The 14,905-nt window shown below is 27.4% G+C and overlaps 2 protein-coding genes across 6 annotated transcripts; one reads left to right on the top strand and one right to left on the bottom strand.

The window, feature by feature from the left end:
- The first annotated feature begins 1 nt into the window (after window position 1).
- LOC107072553 (transmembrane protein 192) lies at window positions 2-6,619 on the top strand. 4 transcript variants are annotated; one of them, XM_089171335.1, is made up of 4 exons: window positions 2-143; window positions 1,229-1,363; window positions 1,445-1,841; window positions 1,931-6,619. In XM_089171335.1, the coding sequence occupies exons 1-4, from the start codon at window positions 141-143 to the stop codon at window positions 2,173-2,175; spliced, it is 780 nt and encodes a 259-aa protein (XP_089027461.1). In that variant the 5' UTR covers window positions 2-140; the 3' UTR covers window positions 2,176-6,619. The 4 variants fall into 4 exon arrangements, with proteins under 4 accessions (XP_089027461.1, XP_015188091.1, XP_015188075.1 ...); XM_015332605.2 differs by lacking the exon at window positions 2-143 and adding an exon at window positions 755-813; XM_015332589.2 differs by lacking the exon at window positions 2-143 and adding an exon at window positions 820-1,059.
- On the bottom strand, window positions 5,123-12,221 carry LOC107072568 (uncharacterized). Of its 2 annotated transcripts, XR_016176161.1 has the most exons (4): window positions 11,932-12,221; window positions 9,733-9,793; window positions 6,045-7,814; window positions 5,123-5,918 (listed from the first exon to the last, which is right to left on the bottom strand). XR_016176161.1 is itself a non-coding variant. In XM_015332617.2 (3 exons), the coding sequence occupies exons 1-3, from the start codon at window positions 11,939-11,941 to the stop codon at window positions 7,475-7,477; spliced, it is 411 nt and encodes a 136-aa protein (XP_015188103.1). In that variant the 5' UTR covers window positions 11,942-12,221; the 3' UTR covers window positions 5,123-7,474. The 2 variants fall into 2 exon arrangements, 1 of the variants encoding a protein (XP_015188103.1); XM_015332617.2 differs by having other exon boundaries at window positions 5,123-7,814.
- Between the last annotated feature and the right edge of the window lie 2,684 nt (window positions 12,222-14,905).

Here is a 14,905-nt window from a genome sequence, read left to right as displayed (position 1 = left end):
CTTCTTCCGTACTTTCCTTTGGAATTTAATCTTTACATTTTTAAGATACAAATAAGAGACAAAATAACGATAAGGAACAACGGATATCACCTTTTGGATGTGAAAGCGCGCGCACTACTGCAACCTTTTGAAGAATAATCATGGTAAAGCTCATTCCTTCGGCACGTGTTCGAGGGTTGCGCACGCGTTCTTTATTTTTCTCTCCCTCTCTCTCTTTCTCTTTTTCTTTTGTGACACACCGCAACATATATCCGTTTCATTTCATAGTTCATTTATTGATAATAATGGTAGAATGTTATATCGATAATATAGGGATGCTTTTAATTGCTTAGATTAAAGTCAGTTTAAAATTACATTAAAATTAGAAAAAAAATTTTTTTTATCCTAAATTATCGAACTTTACTATTTCCTATGTATATTTATATTAAATCTATCGCTGAGTGATTATGTATACATTATTTTTACGTAATATATATTTTTTTAATATAAAAATGTTTTACCGAAAAAAAACTGTTTTTACAAACTCAAAACTTTTGAATCCACACACGTATTTATTTACATATCTATAAACAAACATCTAAATATAATTATTTATATATACATTCTTTTTTCTATTTATATATAAATATAAATTTTGAAATTTGTATAAAATTAGTTTTATATATATATGTACACTTTGCTTATATGTAAATATTTATTTTTCTAATAATGATGTGTAAACATTCAAATGGTCGATATTTGCGCCGCGTTTTCTTATTCGCCATTTTGATCTTACGTCACGTGTTTAATAGCGATCGTCTTGTCTCTTTGTATGTAAGTAATAAACTTTGTACCGTTAAGATAGGGTATGGAACGATATCTCTCTCATAGATACGTAAATACATTTAAATGAGACATGTGCTGAAGTAAAAGATATTTTTTAATTATGAATCATTTTTATTTCTTCTGAATGGAAAATATTAATACGCGAATGGACAGTTAGTGATTTAATCGTGATAAATTCAAAAAAAAATTTTCATCAGTCAATGGAATAGTTCGTTTAATGCAGTTCTAACCTTTGTATGTGTTATAAGTAAATATTTTTTCTATTTTTATTTGATCGTTTATTTTCTAATTTTATTATATTTGATTGAATAAGTTGTTAGAAATTCGTAAACATAACCTTATTCTTGAATGACGTTGTTAAAATTAAGTTAATAATATCTTTGTATTTGTTGTCTATATCTAGTCTGGGGTTTGCTTTGATGTATCTAGAAATATGGACGACGAAGAATATCTTCAACCTGTTTTAACTTCCCAAGAAGAAGACAACTTTCAAAAGTTAAACACCATTCCTATTGTGTCAATACCACTTCTTTATGGGGCAAGCATTCTTTTAAAATATATAATTGCATTGAAATTATATTTGAGATGCATTGATTATTACTATTTTTGAATTATTTAGGTAGCCTTAGAAATAATTGGTATTATTTTCATATCATTATGGCCAGAAGAAGAAAACAAATGCGACACTTATTTCATATATTTGTATCTTCATTGTTTCTACTGGCTGACAGTTATGGTGGCAGATTATATTGTAAAAGCTAGACATCATACTTTAAGAATTATGGGATATCTTGATTTTTATCAATCAACTTATCAACATATAAGAACACCCCTTTTTATAACGTCTCTATGGAACACATGTTATTTGCTGTTGGCTGTAGTTTTGCATCATACGCATAAAGTAAATTACGAAGAATATTGCAGGGCATCCGAATGGTTGACACCTATTAATTATATTATGCTCTTATCTACTTTCGAGCTTATGATAATCGTTCCAGTTTATGTGAATTATATTAGTAAGTATATTTTATATTTTATTGGTTAAAATTATATCCATACGTTTTTTCGTGTATCTCGTCATTTTCTATGTTTTTTTTCTTCACAGAAAGAGTTATGAGATTTAATAGGTTACGCCCTTTACCTGATGTTAAAAGAGAGGAATGGTTGTCGTCTTTCACCCAAGATTCTTATGCGAGCAGTGGTGAAATTGGATATCATCATAGAGGTTCGAATTTAGAAGAGTTACTTGAAAAACAAGCTGACTTGATAAGATATTTACGAGATCATAATGTTAAATTGAGTCATAGAATAATGATATTAGCATCTCGCCAAAGAACACGAGAAACTTAAATGATTGATAATTGATATTAAAATAAAAATCAAAATAATTTAATTAAACATTTATGAAATAGCTTGTAACTATTTAAATTTAAACGCACATACTCATTTACAATGTGAATATTGAAAATAATTGATATTAATATATATTTTTGCTTTTTTTTTATTCATCTGCGTTTAGTTAGATTTAAAAAAAATAATTAAAATCTTGCTTTTATTCTTTGCATTACTATCTTGCAAAGGTTTTATTGACCCTTGTACTATAATAATATGTGAGATTTATGATATGCTTCATAGTCTAAATATAAAAAACACGGGTTCTACTCGTAACGAATCTTATAGGCCAAATATAAGGAGCATGAAATATAACATCAATAGTAGCAGATAACTCCACGCATTAAATCATAGTGCAAGGTGTTAATGATATGTTTAATGTATACCTACATATATATGCTCATCAGTAGCAAGATTTTATACAGATACATCTAGAATTATTAAATAATATGTTTATTATGTTTTCTAATTTAACTATTATCATTCTCCTAATTTTATTAGGAGAGATTCTTGCTTAAATTATTAGTGCATTCATTAACAAACTTTTAAGAATATATATATTGATATATGAGCTGACCTTAAGTAACATGGAAGATTAAAATGATTTTTTATATATTATGCTACTTAAGGAAATTAGAAAGTTAAGAATGTTATTAATTTTTTTTTAATGTTTTGCGTGAATTTATTATTATGAATAACTCTCTAATAATAAGTATAAAATAATTATACTGGAATGCTGTGATAGAAAATAATGTATGCATTGTTTAAATGAATAAAAAATATAAGTATATTTTCAAATATACAATATATACAATATTGACTTTACATAAAACATATTTTAAATTGTGTTTTGAATTAAGCTTAAAGAATAGAAAAAGAGTATCTCTTTTATAAATTTAATAATGTAATATTTATCTTACATATAATAAGACTAAACGACTAAGGTTTTTCCTGCTCAAAAAAGTGTTCAATTATAGGAAGGGAATTAATGTAATTGAATTTCACGCAATTGAAATTAAAGTTTGAATAATGGTCTATTTTAAAACACCAATGTTGCATAACTATTACATAGAATCTTATATCAAAGCTTAGTATCTTCCAGAAAATAGTTTGGAAAAATGGATCAAAAAATAGAAGGAATATTTATGTCAGTAAAACATATGATACCTTAAATATCTGTTAATTAATGGAACGAAATCTATATAGCAGTCTAGAAGCACAGAGTATAAGTTCAATGCACCGTCTTCTTCGAAATCCACCGTTAGATTGGCTTATTGTCTGCTATAAAAGTTCTGCACATGTGTGCAACGGAAATAATATTACTAATAAAAAGAATTAAAGATTATAACGTTCTGATTTAAGCATCTTTTTTTATTTATATGAAATTATTTTAATGCTTCTGCGCAGTGATGATTTCGAACGTAAAATCTTTCTAGTTTTTTTTATTTTTTTATCTTTATACTTCTAAATAAATTACATTAGAATGCAAAAAATGCTAAAATCAGAACTTTATAATCTTTAATATTCTTTATTAGGAATATTATTACCGTTGCACGCATGCGCAACCTTCGAAAAATTAGATAAAAAACATTCAATAAAAGAATTCTCATAGAGGACACCATGCTAGTGTAATGGTGGATTTCGAAAAGGATAGAACGCAGTTGTTGTAATTCGTATTTTTAGATAACAATACATATTTCTTTCGATTAATTAACAATCATTTAAGGTGTACCTAATACTATAATAAGTATCTAATAGTATCTAATACTATAATACTGTAATAACACTTAAGTGATTGTTTAAACTAAAATGCATTTGTTTTAATCTATTGTAGTTAATATTATGATGCTCGATTTTAAGTGACACTGCATATATAGAGAGAATATTATTAATAATTATTAAGAATGATTAATCTCTCTTAAAAACCATTAATCTTAATTTGCTTTACTTTGTTATGAATTTACATGAATACGTTGAGTGTTTTACTTTCATTTTGGTAGTCGTCTTGTTTCATCATAATTACGAAAAGAAAGAAAAAAAGAAAAAGTAGATTTTAAATTATGGGTATATTTGTAGTGTTTATTTTGTTTTTTGGTTTATTTAAATATTATCAACGAAAGGAGAGATATTACATTTTTCATATACTTCCTAAAAATATGACAGTTCCATTAGAAAATTGATAGTATGTGTATGTATTTATATATACATATATTTCTTTTCTTTTAATTATTATATTATTAAGAAAATGACAATACTAAATTACTATGTATATATATACAGATATATAACATAGTAGTGTAATTATTTTTATGCTTGTTATTTAGTTTATTCTCTAGTTTTTTCCAAAATTTTCAGAAGATTATTGCCTTACAATGTCACTTTCTTAAATTCCAGGTGTTCATGCTTCTTTACTGAATTATATTATAGAATTTTATTAAATAACTTTACTCATTATTTATTTTTCTTTTTTTTATAGATATCTTCCGTTATTTGTCTTCATATATTATAAAACGTATTCTCATCTACTTATATAGAAAAGAAAAAGAACATAAGCTTTTTTGATCAAATCGATAAGAGGATACAAATTTTTATCAAATCTTACAACTTTGCAATTAATATTTATAATTTCAGTAACATAATCATAGAGCAATAATAAATATTATTTAATATATTGTACTATTAATTAGAATTTTTTTCATGCAATTATATCTTGTTGATTTTACTTGGATGCGAGTAGTCTAATTTCTGTACTTTTATTGGATTCCTTTTTTCTTTTTTATTAGACTTGAGGTTTTCTAACGCGTAAACACTTTTATTAATACCTATATATGTTGTAGCTGAAGATAATAGATTTGACACGTATACATGTATTGTATAATACATACATATATGCGTATTCAGATAATCAGGATGAATGACAACTCTTTATTTTGTATTTTATTATTAGGTAAGCGAAATATATACAGGATGCCAAGAAATATATATGTCCACAGGCGAAATAGTACAGGCGTATCACCAATTACAAGACACCCTATATATTTATACTTATCACTTTTCAATTATTCTTTCTTTTTACGCGCAAAAATATTATTTTACATTATTTATATTATATATGCATATAGAGTGGGGCATTAGAAAAAATTATTTTGATGTTAAATATACCTCTTTAAATAATGTAATTTTGTTGTAAGAATTTTTTCCATAAAATCATAAATAATTTAGTTTAGATTTTTCAAATTTAAATGCCTCATCCTGTACAAAATATGTTATACAAATAAATATATATGTATGTACAAGAGTACTGCATATACATAACTGTTAACTAATCATAACGATAGGCCTGTAGTTCATTAAGTAAGGGATGTTCTCTTTCTATGTGTTTACAAGGGTTTACACTACAATTTTTTCTGTCTGCAATTTTAATGATTAAAAACTCATTCGAAAATCAAGACTTTCTATCAGAGCTGGTTATTTAATATTTTGAAAATAATGTTCCTTCTTCTATTTTTACAAAGGACATGCTTAAAAAATATGTAATTTTAAAGAATAATTTTTACGCAAGTAAATCTGTTATTCTACTTTGAAAATATAAACAAATCAGCTTGAATAAAACACTTGTATCTTACGAATGACCCTGTGATCATCAAAATCGGATGAAAATTGTGACCACGAGAATTCATGGTGTAACTCCTTAAAAACACCTAAAAAAAGGGAACTTCTTTGTAATGAATTTTTGTAGATATATTCAAAGAAAAATAATGCATGTAACGTTAATTGAATATGGTAAAAGCGTCAACGTCTATCTACAAATCGTATGTTTTATTTACCTTACGAAATACTTATTGACTTCGTACCAGTTTTTTTGTAAAAATGAACGATCATCATACATTATTTGATGTTTCATTGTCAGTTCAGTTTTTCAAATTACGCGTCTCGATGACGTGAATCGAGTGAAGGAATAAGATTCCCTTTAACGCACGGTCATTTTCTTCCGCACTTAGCGTTGAAGTCACAAATGTCTTCATATTTGGGTGATGGTAAACAGCCTTAATAATATTACGTATGTATATATTAGATATCAATATAGAAAACTAATTTACACTTTGGAACACTGAATTTTCTACATTACTAAATACCGCAGATGCATAGATATGCAGTGTTGTATTGCGCATTTTTAAATTCTACATACACGGATGCACACATCTTTTTTTTATCCTTTTCTTCTTCTATCAATTTTTTCCACCCCTAATCGCTTTTAAATGTTTTTTATTTTCTTAATTCTCGACCGATAGAAGAAATATTTACTCATTCATTTTTTCTTTTTTTTTTTTTTTATATCAGCCTCTGTTTTCTTTTTTTATAAGATTTTCTTCTAATTTAAAAATTTGTACTACGCTTAGGCCAACCGTTTCCACTTTGTTAGACTACGCGTTTTAACGGATTGGAGTTTTTCTTCAAAAATTCTAACTACTCTCTCTCTCTCACTCATTCTCATTCTCATTCTCTCTGTGAATATATGAATATATATATATTTTTATTACTTTTTAAAATTTATTTTTTTTCTATACTACGCATCGTAAGTAATCACTCATTATTGTCACAATTATTACGCTAATTTATATAGTTTTTTTCTTCTAAGGACTTGCCATAAAAACGACAATTGCCTTCATACTGCTTTTTTCTTACTGAATAGAATCCCTTTTTTCTTTTTTTTTATTACGATGCAAATTTACACTATATCAAAGTTATTTCCATTAATGAGAAAAATAAAATAAAAAATCGTAAAGAAGACGCGTATATAATGATTTACATACCGTGAATATTTTTACTAGCACAACTTCGTGGTACGAAGATTATAATCATACGTTTTCTCTACGACTGACGATAACGAGATGGAAACGGTGGATTATAGAATCGTCTCATCAATGATTTGACTTTCGTACAAGAATCGATTAATTATTATTTATATTTTATGTGCGCCGTAAAATAAAAAATAATATTTATTTCAAATAAAAATATGCAAAAGAAAACTAAACGAAACATAATGCATCAAATAAAAAAGGAAAGAAAAAAATTCAAAATAAAATGAGAATTATTCGCATATATATCTCCTAGATATATATATATATATATATATATGCAATATATATGTATCTAATAATAATCGTGAGTATAAAAAGAGATTTTGTTTAGTTCGACGCGCGGAATCTGGTGGAATCGCGCTGAGTCGGGCGGAATCGTGCGGAATCGCGCGAAATCACGCATGCGTACTAGCAACGACGGTCCCAGTACCAGTCCCAGTTCCGGTACCATCTACGTGCGTCGACGAAGAAAGTTGTTCTTCCGCTTCCATCATTTTTAATTTTCTTACGACTTGAGCATGTTCCTCGAGCAACCTAGCAAATTCGTCTCGTCGTATTTCAGCTTCTACTTGCATTCGTTTAATTCTTTCTCTAATACCACTGGGACTATCCAATGGCGAATGTCCCGTGGATGAATTTTCGGTACTGCTGTTTTCATTTGAAGACGTACCATCGATCAGGTCAGGACTTTCTTCTACTTGTGATACTCGAGAATCAACGTCGTAAACCGTCAAGCTGAAAATATATAAATAAGAAATTAAAATGATTTGTTGGATTTGATATGAGTGCATGTTTCTGGTTTTTTTTTTAATTTTATTTTTTTATAAAAACGCATTGGCCAAGTATTTATGGTTGGATAAAATTAACCCTCTATGACGCCATATTATTTTAGATTCAAATATTTAAGTATATGCATTTATATTTGTAAATTAACAATTGTTTTATTATTTTTAAATTATTTTTATTACTTCATATGCATATACAATATGTACTAATTGTAAGTTATTAATTTTTTTTTTCAAGTCTAAGGTATATCTAAAAAAGCATACTTGTGAAAAATTGTGCAAATAAGATGTAATTTTAAGGGGAAAATATTAGGAAATTTTTTATTTTTTATTTTATAGAAAGTTTCAAAGTCAATTTTATTTTTTTTATTAGATAGAAACCCATATATTTTATTTTAGTAACACTTTCGACGTAAAAAAAAGAAAGTAACTTATGTCCCAACCAATTTTATTCCGAGCACGAAAGAAAGATTGAGTTATAGAGGGTCGAGACATTATTGAGGTAGGGTTAGGAAAGGGATAGCAAGAAAAACATCGTGTTTGATATATCTATGAATTTACATATGTATATTCGATATATCTATGTAAATGCGTGTTTATACATGTTTATTGAGATAAATTTCTGCACTTATATTCGTAAAAATTGTTGAACGATAAACTTCTACTTATTCAATCATAACTTACCCCTTGTTATCTAATTGCACCATTTATTTTCATATGAATCGTATAAAATATTCATTTGATGTCATAGAAATTTTGCTTTATTTTTTAAATTTATTATTCGTAATATAAATCCATCTTATTTCAAATTACATAACAATAAACTTGCGGAAATGTCATTGGTAGATAGACAGACAGATAGATAAATAGATAGAAGGAATGGTTTAGGATTGAATTGGGTTTATACAATAAACGGATTTAGCTGAGCTTACTTAAATTCGATTAGTCCACGTCTTTTTACTGAAGTATTCTTGTTAAAAATGAAATATAGGATATTATGAAATCGATGAGGAAAGTCTTCATCTAATTTCTCCCGATGTCTCTAACGGTTTATTGATCGTAATAGAATTTTAACGAAGAAGTCGCGACGTTCAAGGGTCGTGTATAAAAGTAAGTTAAGGAAATCAAAAATATAAAATACGCAAATGTTCTTACATTAGATGCAATTATTAGCTTTCAAAATTTTTGTAGGTCTATAATTGAGCTTACAGTTTCACAATTAAAAGAAAAAATTACTTTACAAAATTAGAGAAAAGTATAATCAATTTTTCAAATTGCAGATACTTCTAGTTCATCTTTTAATAAAAAAATACATTCTTCTAATATAGAGTGGCTAGAAAATCTCTAAGTGGGTGGAAAGTTCCTAGATAATTTTAAAAATCAATAACCCTTTTTTCCAGACTTTTTTTTTAGATCTCCATTTAACGAGCTAGGTTTTTACAGTTTTACAATTGAAACAAGAATGATTCTAAAAAAATGTTAAGAAAGACTAACTCATTTATAAAATTAGCTTGGGACTTTTTAGCTCTTTCATTAAATTAATTTTGAAATGGAAAATTAAAGAAAATTTGCTTATGAAATAAATTTGTTTGTGTGTGTGTGAATGTAGAGATGTGTGGTCTCTTGGATAGAATCGATCGTTTGGAGGAACGACGTACAACAATTGTCATTTGCGTCAGTGTCGGTTACGTCATTGATGGCCAAGTATGTACGCTAAATTCGTTTTACGATCGAGATGATGGAGGGAAAGTTGTGATTCGTTATCGTATATATACATATATATATATATATATATATATATATATATATATATATTATTAGATCTCTTATATAATCGAATAAAATATTGAAAGAAAAGTTTTTCTTACCTGCAGACTCGTGGGATTTTCCTTCCCGACGGCATGGTCAGTGATATGTTAGGCAGAGATCCTAAACAAAAATAAAAAATAAAATAGAATTAGATTTGATTGAAAATTTTGGATCTTTCTTTATTTAAAACGAGATATATTTATATTTGATTGATTTATTATAAATACTTAAATATTAAATATATAAATAAATTATTTTCTTTTCTAATAACATAATTAAAATGTTAAATATATTAAAATTTTTATATAAATTTTAATTTATAATATTATATTAAAATAATTATATTATATAATAACAATATTAAAATACATTTATATATAAATAGTATATAATAGAAAATAATATTTAACCCTCTATTCGAATATTTCTGAACGGGTCTATTTTTTATTTAAATACAAATTATTTTCAGCTCGTGAAACAATGACAAGAACTAATCGTAATAATTTAGTTTATTTTTCTAAGAAACATTGTAAATGAGATCTTTCTAGGAAACTTTAAATTTAAATAAAAAAATATCTCCAAATTTAAGATGATAAATATTAAACTAAAATATAAATATTCCTTTTCCTAATAACATATTTAAATCAATATAAAATCGTATTGTATATAAATATAAATAAATATGTTTCCCGTTAAATGGAAAGTAGGTAGAAAATAGAATAAGTACGATTAAAGGAACAATGTTCTCTTTCCCCTAAGCCAAGTAGGCGCTCATTAATTTAAGATAACTCTGACGTGATCACACCATACATATGTCAGACTATCCTACATATATTATACAGATATACATACATATATATACATATATATATATATATATGTATATGTACATTTATCTGCGTATAAATGGCGCATGTCAAAACGATTCTGCCTTTCTCCAAATTTCGATTCTTGATCAATGAATGGTATCATTCATCTGTCAACTATGATTTACTCTTCTTCTTAATCACTTTCATAAATATAAATGAATTTATATCACGTACGTATGCAAATTATATAACAAAAATGTGTGAATGAATAGTAACATATAATGTATGAACATAATCTATATAAATTGAAAATTTATTTCTAAAAAATGACACGTAAACAAAAAAATATATTTTTATTTAAATTATTAAATTACATTATTTGTAATTGTTTAGTTATTTTATATTAATTAAGAATATTCTTAATTGAAGGATAGTAACAAAATTAAAATGTTTAAAATAAACCAATTTAATTCTATTGAAATTAACTAAGAAAAAATTTGTTTAAAAATCTTTTATTAATTATGTATAAATTGTAGACATTTTAAATAGATGAAAAGGAAAGATACGAGAGTGATTCGATTTTTAATGCGATTAAACTTGAAAGAACAAAGAACGTTTACTATAGAAATATGTGAGTGTGATCAAAGAGACGTACATATGTTTGGGATCATTTTCATTATTTACAGCTTGGCAGAACTTTCGATATTGTATATTCGGTACTACACACATACACACACACGAATATATATTTAAATACTTGTACTTTATTAGTAAAACTTGCAAAGTATCAATAAAACAAGATGAAACATATGTATCACATGTTTTTAACGTTCTTTGATTTAAATTTCGAGTGACTTTGATCGAGATAAATCAATTGATAAGTCATCGCTAATTGTTGGTTGTTCGCTTTAAGATTGATCATTAGAATGTGATAGACGTAGAGTCTTTTAGAAATAGTATCTCATAGTTGCAGTTCAGAAAGAGAGACAGAGACAGAGAGAAGAGATTCGATCGGAACCTTGGCCTCGTATAGACTTTAAGATCCATACATATACACACATTCATCGTATTGTTCTTATCGACATTGGCAATTGATCGTCTTACATTAGTTAAAGATCATTTTTCATTTCTATCGTCACTGCGATTTCCATCATTTTGCCATTACGTTAAATAATATTTTTATTTATATTTTTTTATTATTTTATAACTATTTTATAAATTAAATTTAAAAAATAAAATAAAATAATATAAAACAAAGAGAGATTTGATGAAATCAATATAAGTGAATTAATTTAAAATAAATATACAAACAAATCGATGGTACATTGAAATCACTAATTTTTTTTTATTTAAAAGAGATTGACAATATTTTATAATTTTTTTTTGTTCTTTCGAATTAGATAAAAAAAAGAAGACAAACATAATTAAATGAAAATAAATTGGACTCACCTATCACCATTTCACGAGTTTTAAACTTAAATTTATCAGCCGTGATTTTAACGTAGCTTTGTTTCTTTTTATCTCTTTTTGTATGTATGTCTCTCTGTTTATATTATTCTTTTTGTCCAATGAGATCGTATAATACTAGTGTTAGAGACACACAAAAATCCTATAAAAAGTCGATGAACTCTCACGAAATAAAGTAAAAAGAATGAAAGATCGAGATCGCGATCTCGATCGCGGAATGCGATCTTAGCGCTTTGAGCGTCTCGCGCCGACTGATCGTCGAACTCTGGCGTTGCGCACGCGACGTGACCCGAACAAGGGGGGTGGTAAAGAGGGTGGGTGGAGGAGGACAGGAGAAGGACAGGACGGAATAGATAGATAGATGGATAGATAGATAGAGAGAGAGAGAGAGAGAGAGAGAGAGAGAAGAGAGAGAAAGAGAGTGAGAGAAAAGTGGCGCACGTCAGGGACCGTGGAAATTTTCCCTCTTTTGCCCTTTCACCCTTTTCAGAATAGAGCAACTAAAAAAGTTATAATTATGTTAATTTTTTACTATAATTTCATGGAACATTAAAGTCGTGTTATTAAATATTTTTAACTTTTTAAAAATCTGTATTTTTATATATATGTATACTTCTCTATGTCGGAAAATTAATTATTACATTGATTACGTAATTACGATTATAATTAATTAATTCAATTACATATGCGTTATTATACTTATTAGAGTATTGAATGTGTAATTATAGTACTTAATTGTACTAACAGATGTGAGATTATTATTATTATTATTATTTTTATTTTTATTATTTTACGTAGATTAAAATTACTTACAATTACAATAATTTTGGTTTTGTTCTAGCAACAAGTTTCCACTTGTTGTATAGTTTTAGTTTATCTGTTTGAAAATTCTATATTTGTTCAATCGATCGATTTGATAATCGATACGTATATATGTTGTAATTAGAAGTAATTTAATTACATTTTAAAAAAATCGAAAAAAGTGTTGTCGGATAAATGAACGATAGAAATTCAGGGTCACGCGCTTTCAAGAGTCGGCCGCTAAATTATTTTGGTTGCCTGCTAATTTTGTCGTGGTATTTCATGGAGTTTACCATGAGTCTGCACGAAGAGAGATGCTTTTTTTTTTTTAATCTATTTTTCTTTCTCCCTTCTCTCTCTCTCTCTCTCTCTCTCTCTCTCTCTCTCTTTCTTTCTTTTTCTTTCTCTCGTTCAACACATTCTCCATTATGGAAATTTTAAATAACGGGGAGGGAGGAGGGGAAAAATATCTCGTTAAATAATTTATCGAATATGAAAAATACATATCTATATATTATTATTATATAAATAATAATTTATATAATAATTAAACAAAAAAATTAATAAACATGTTTTTTTTTCAAATTTTTACGCTTCGCAATTTTCTCAATGGCCAACACACAGATAGCACAAATTTACGAATACGCTCTTGTAAAATAAACCTTTTTGCAATCTGAAAAAAAAAGAAATTAAGCTCTATTAACATTACGAAGAAGAGAGTACGTAATTGATTGTAAAAATCATCTAGGAATTTATGACTCTTACTGTATATATTCATGCTCATACGTAGGTAAAGTAAATATTTAGTTGAAAGAAGCTATCAATATAAGAAATCAAAACTGAAAAGACATAAATCGTATTATGCTTAAGGAATCTTTCGTAAGATCGATTAAGCTCGATGAATTTATCGATTTATCGGAATATCTCCAAACATCTATGCAAGAACGAGAGAGAGAGAGAGAGAGAGAGAAGGGAAGAAGAGAATGAGAGAGAATCTGTTAGATTAAATCTTGTGCGTCATAGCGATGATACTTGTCGAATCGGAAGCACGTTTCTCTCTCTCTCTCTCTCTCTCTCTCTCTCTCTCTCTCTCTCTCACACTTATTCATAACGTGTCTAAAAGGAAGATGAAATCGTCTTGTTCTTTCATTATCCGATATAAGATAAGAACGTGCGTCAAAGATGATATCGTTCTCGTATCTTATCGGTTTTTCTAGTTATTTTTTTATTGTCTCGATCATAATCACATCTCGTTAAATGTAAATAATACATCTATTAAATCGTGTTCTAAGAAAGTAAAATAAAAAAAGGAAGGAGAAGTAGAAGCAGAAGATATCTTTTGCATAAGAGATCGATGATTAATGCGAAACGTGACTTCGAGACAACTTTCCAAATCTAATTTCTTTTTTGTCTTTTAGACTGGTCACGAATTAGATTCGTTATAACCGTATTAACCCTTCGCCTTCGAGAGGTTACTTCCGGTCACCACTTAATTTGATGCAGCAACTCAAACAGGTTACTTTCGGTTAGCATTCGGTTTAATGCAATAATTCGAACGATAAGGATGTTTATTTAGATTTTATTTAGACAATACTGTTTCTTGAATATCTTCAACAATACATGCGTGCAAAAAGAACTGCAACTTTTTAATCTTAAAATATGTTATTTTTACATGCATTGTTATATATGCGTCTTCGATGTTAGTTTGAACTCGACAGCCATGGCAATAGGAATATTATTCTCAAAGTTATGAAACTCATTAAGTATAGAAATAAACGACGTGCTTAATTTTTATTTCACACATTGCCCGATTGATGATGGGTTGAACTTAAAAAACATAAGAATTTTTGTAAAATTTCTAGCTCCGTTTTTTCGCAAATGGTTGGTCACAATCAATTTTTAAAGGGTACAATGAGGTACAGGATATAGGGTGTGTAAAATTTGAAAAAATCAGAGGTTGCACTTGATTGCCGTGCCCTTGTAAGAAAACTTATGGTAAATTTTATGCAGTGTTTTAAAGAAAACTAATTTTCCCTTTTTCTCGATTTATTTTAACCGATGGTACAATACCTACTTCAAACAATACCTTCATATACAATAGTTAATAAGCACGAGGCTAGTTCGAAGTTTCGGAACTCGATAGTATAAAACGATG

This window comes from Polistes dominula, unplaced genomic scaffold, assembly GCF_049000335.1.
Source record: "Polistes dominula isolate Pdom_NZ unplaced genomic scaffold, Pdom_raw_medaka contig_31, whole genome shotgun sequence".
NCBI lineage: Eukaryota > Metazoa > Arthropoda > Insecta > Hymenoptera > Vespidae > Polistes > Polistes dominula.
Note: the sequence above shows the minus strand (reverse complement) of the source record. Positions and strands in the feature narration are given on the sequence as shown.

Coding starts and splice junctions, on each gene's coding strand:
- LOC107072553 (XM_089171335.1), top strand. Junction 1,364..1,444: donor CAATACCACTTCTTTATGGG/GCAAGCATTCTT, acceptor TGAATTATTTAG/GTAGCCTTAGAAATAATTGG. Junction 1,842..1,930: donor AGTTTATGTGAATTATATTA/GTAAGTATATTT, acceptor TTTTCTTCACAG/AAAGAGTTATGAGATTTAAT.
- LOC107072568 (XM_015332617.2), bottom strand. Junction 7,815..9,732: donor AAAATCCCACGAGTCTGCAG/GTAAGAAAAACT, acceptor ATATATTTTCAG/CTTGACGGTTTACGACGTTG.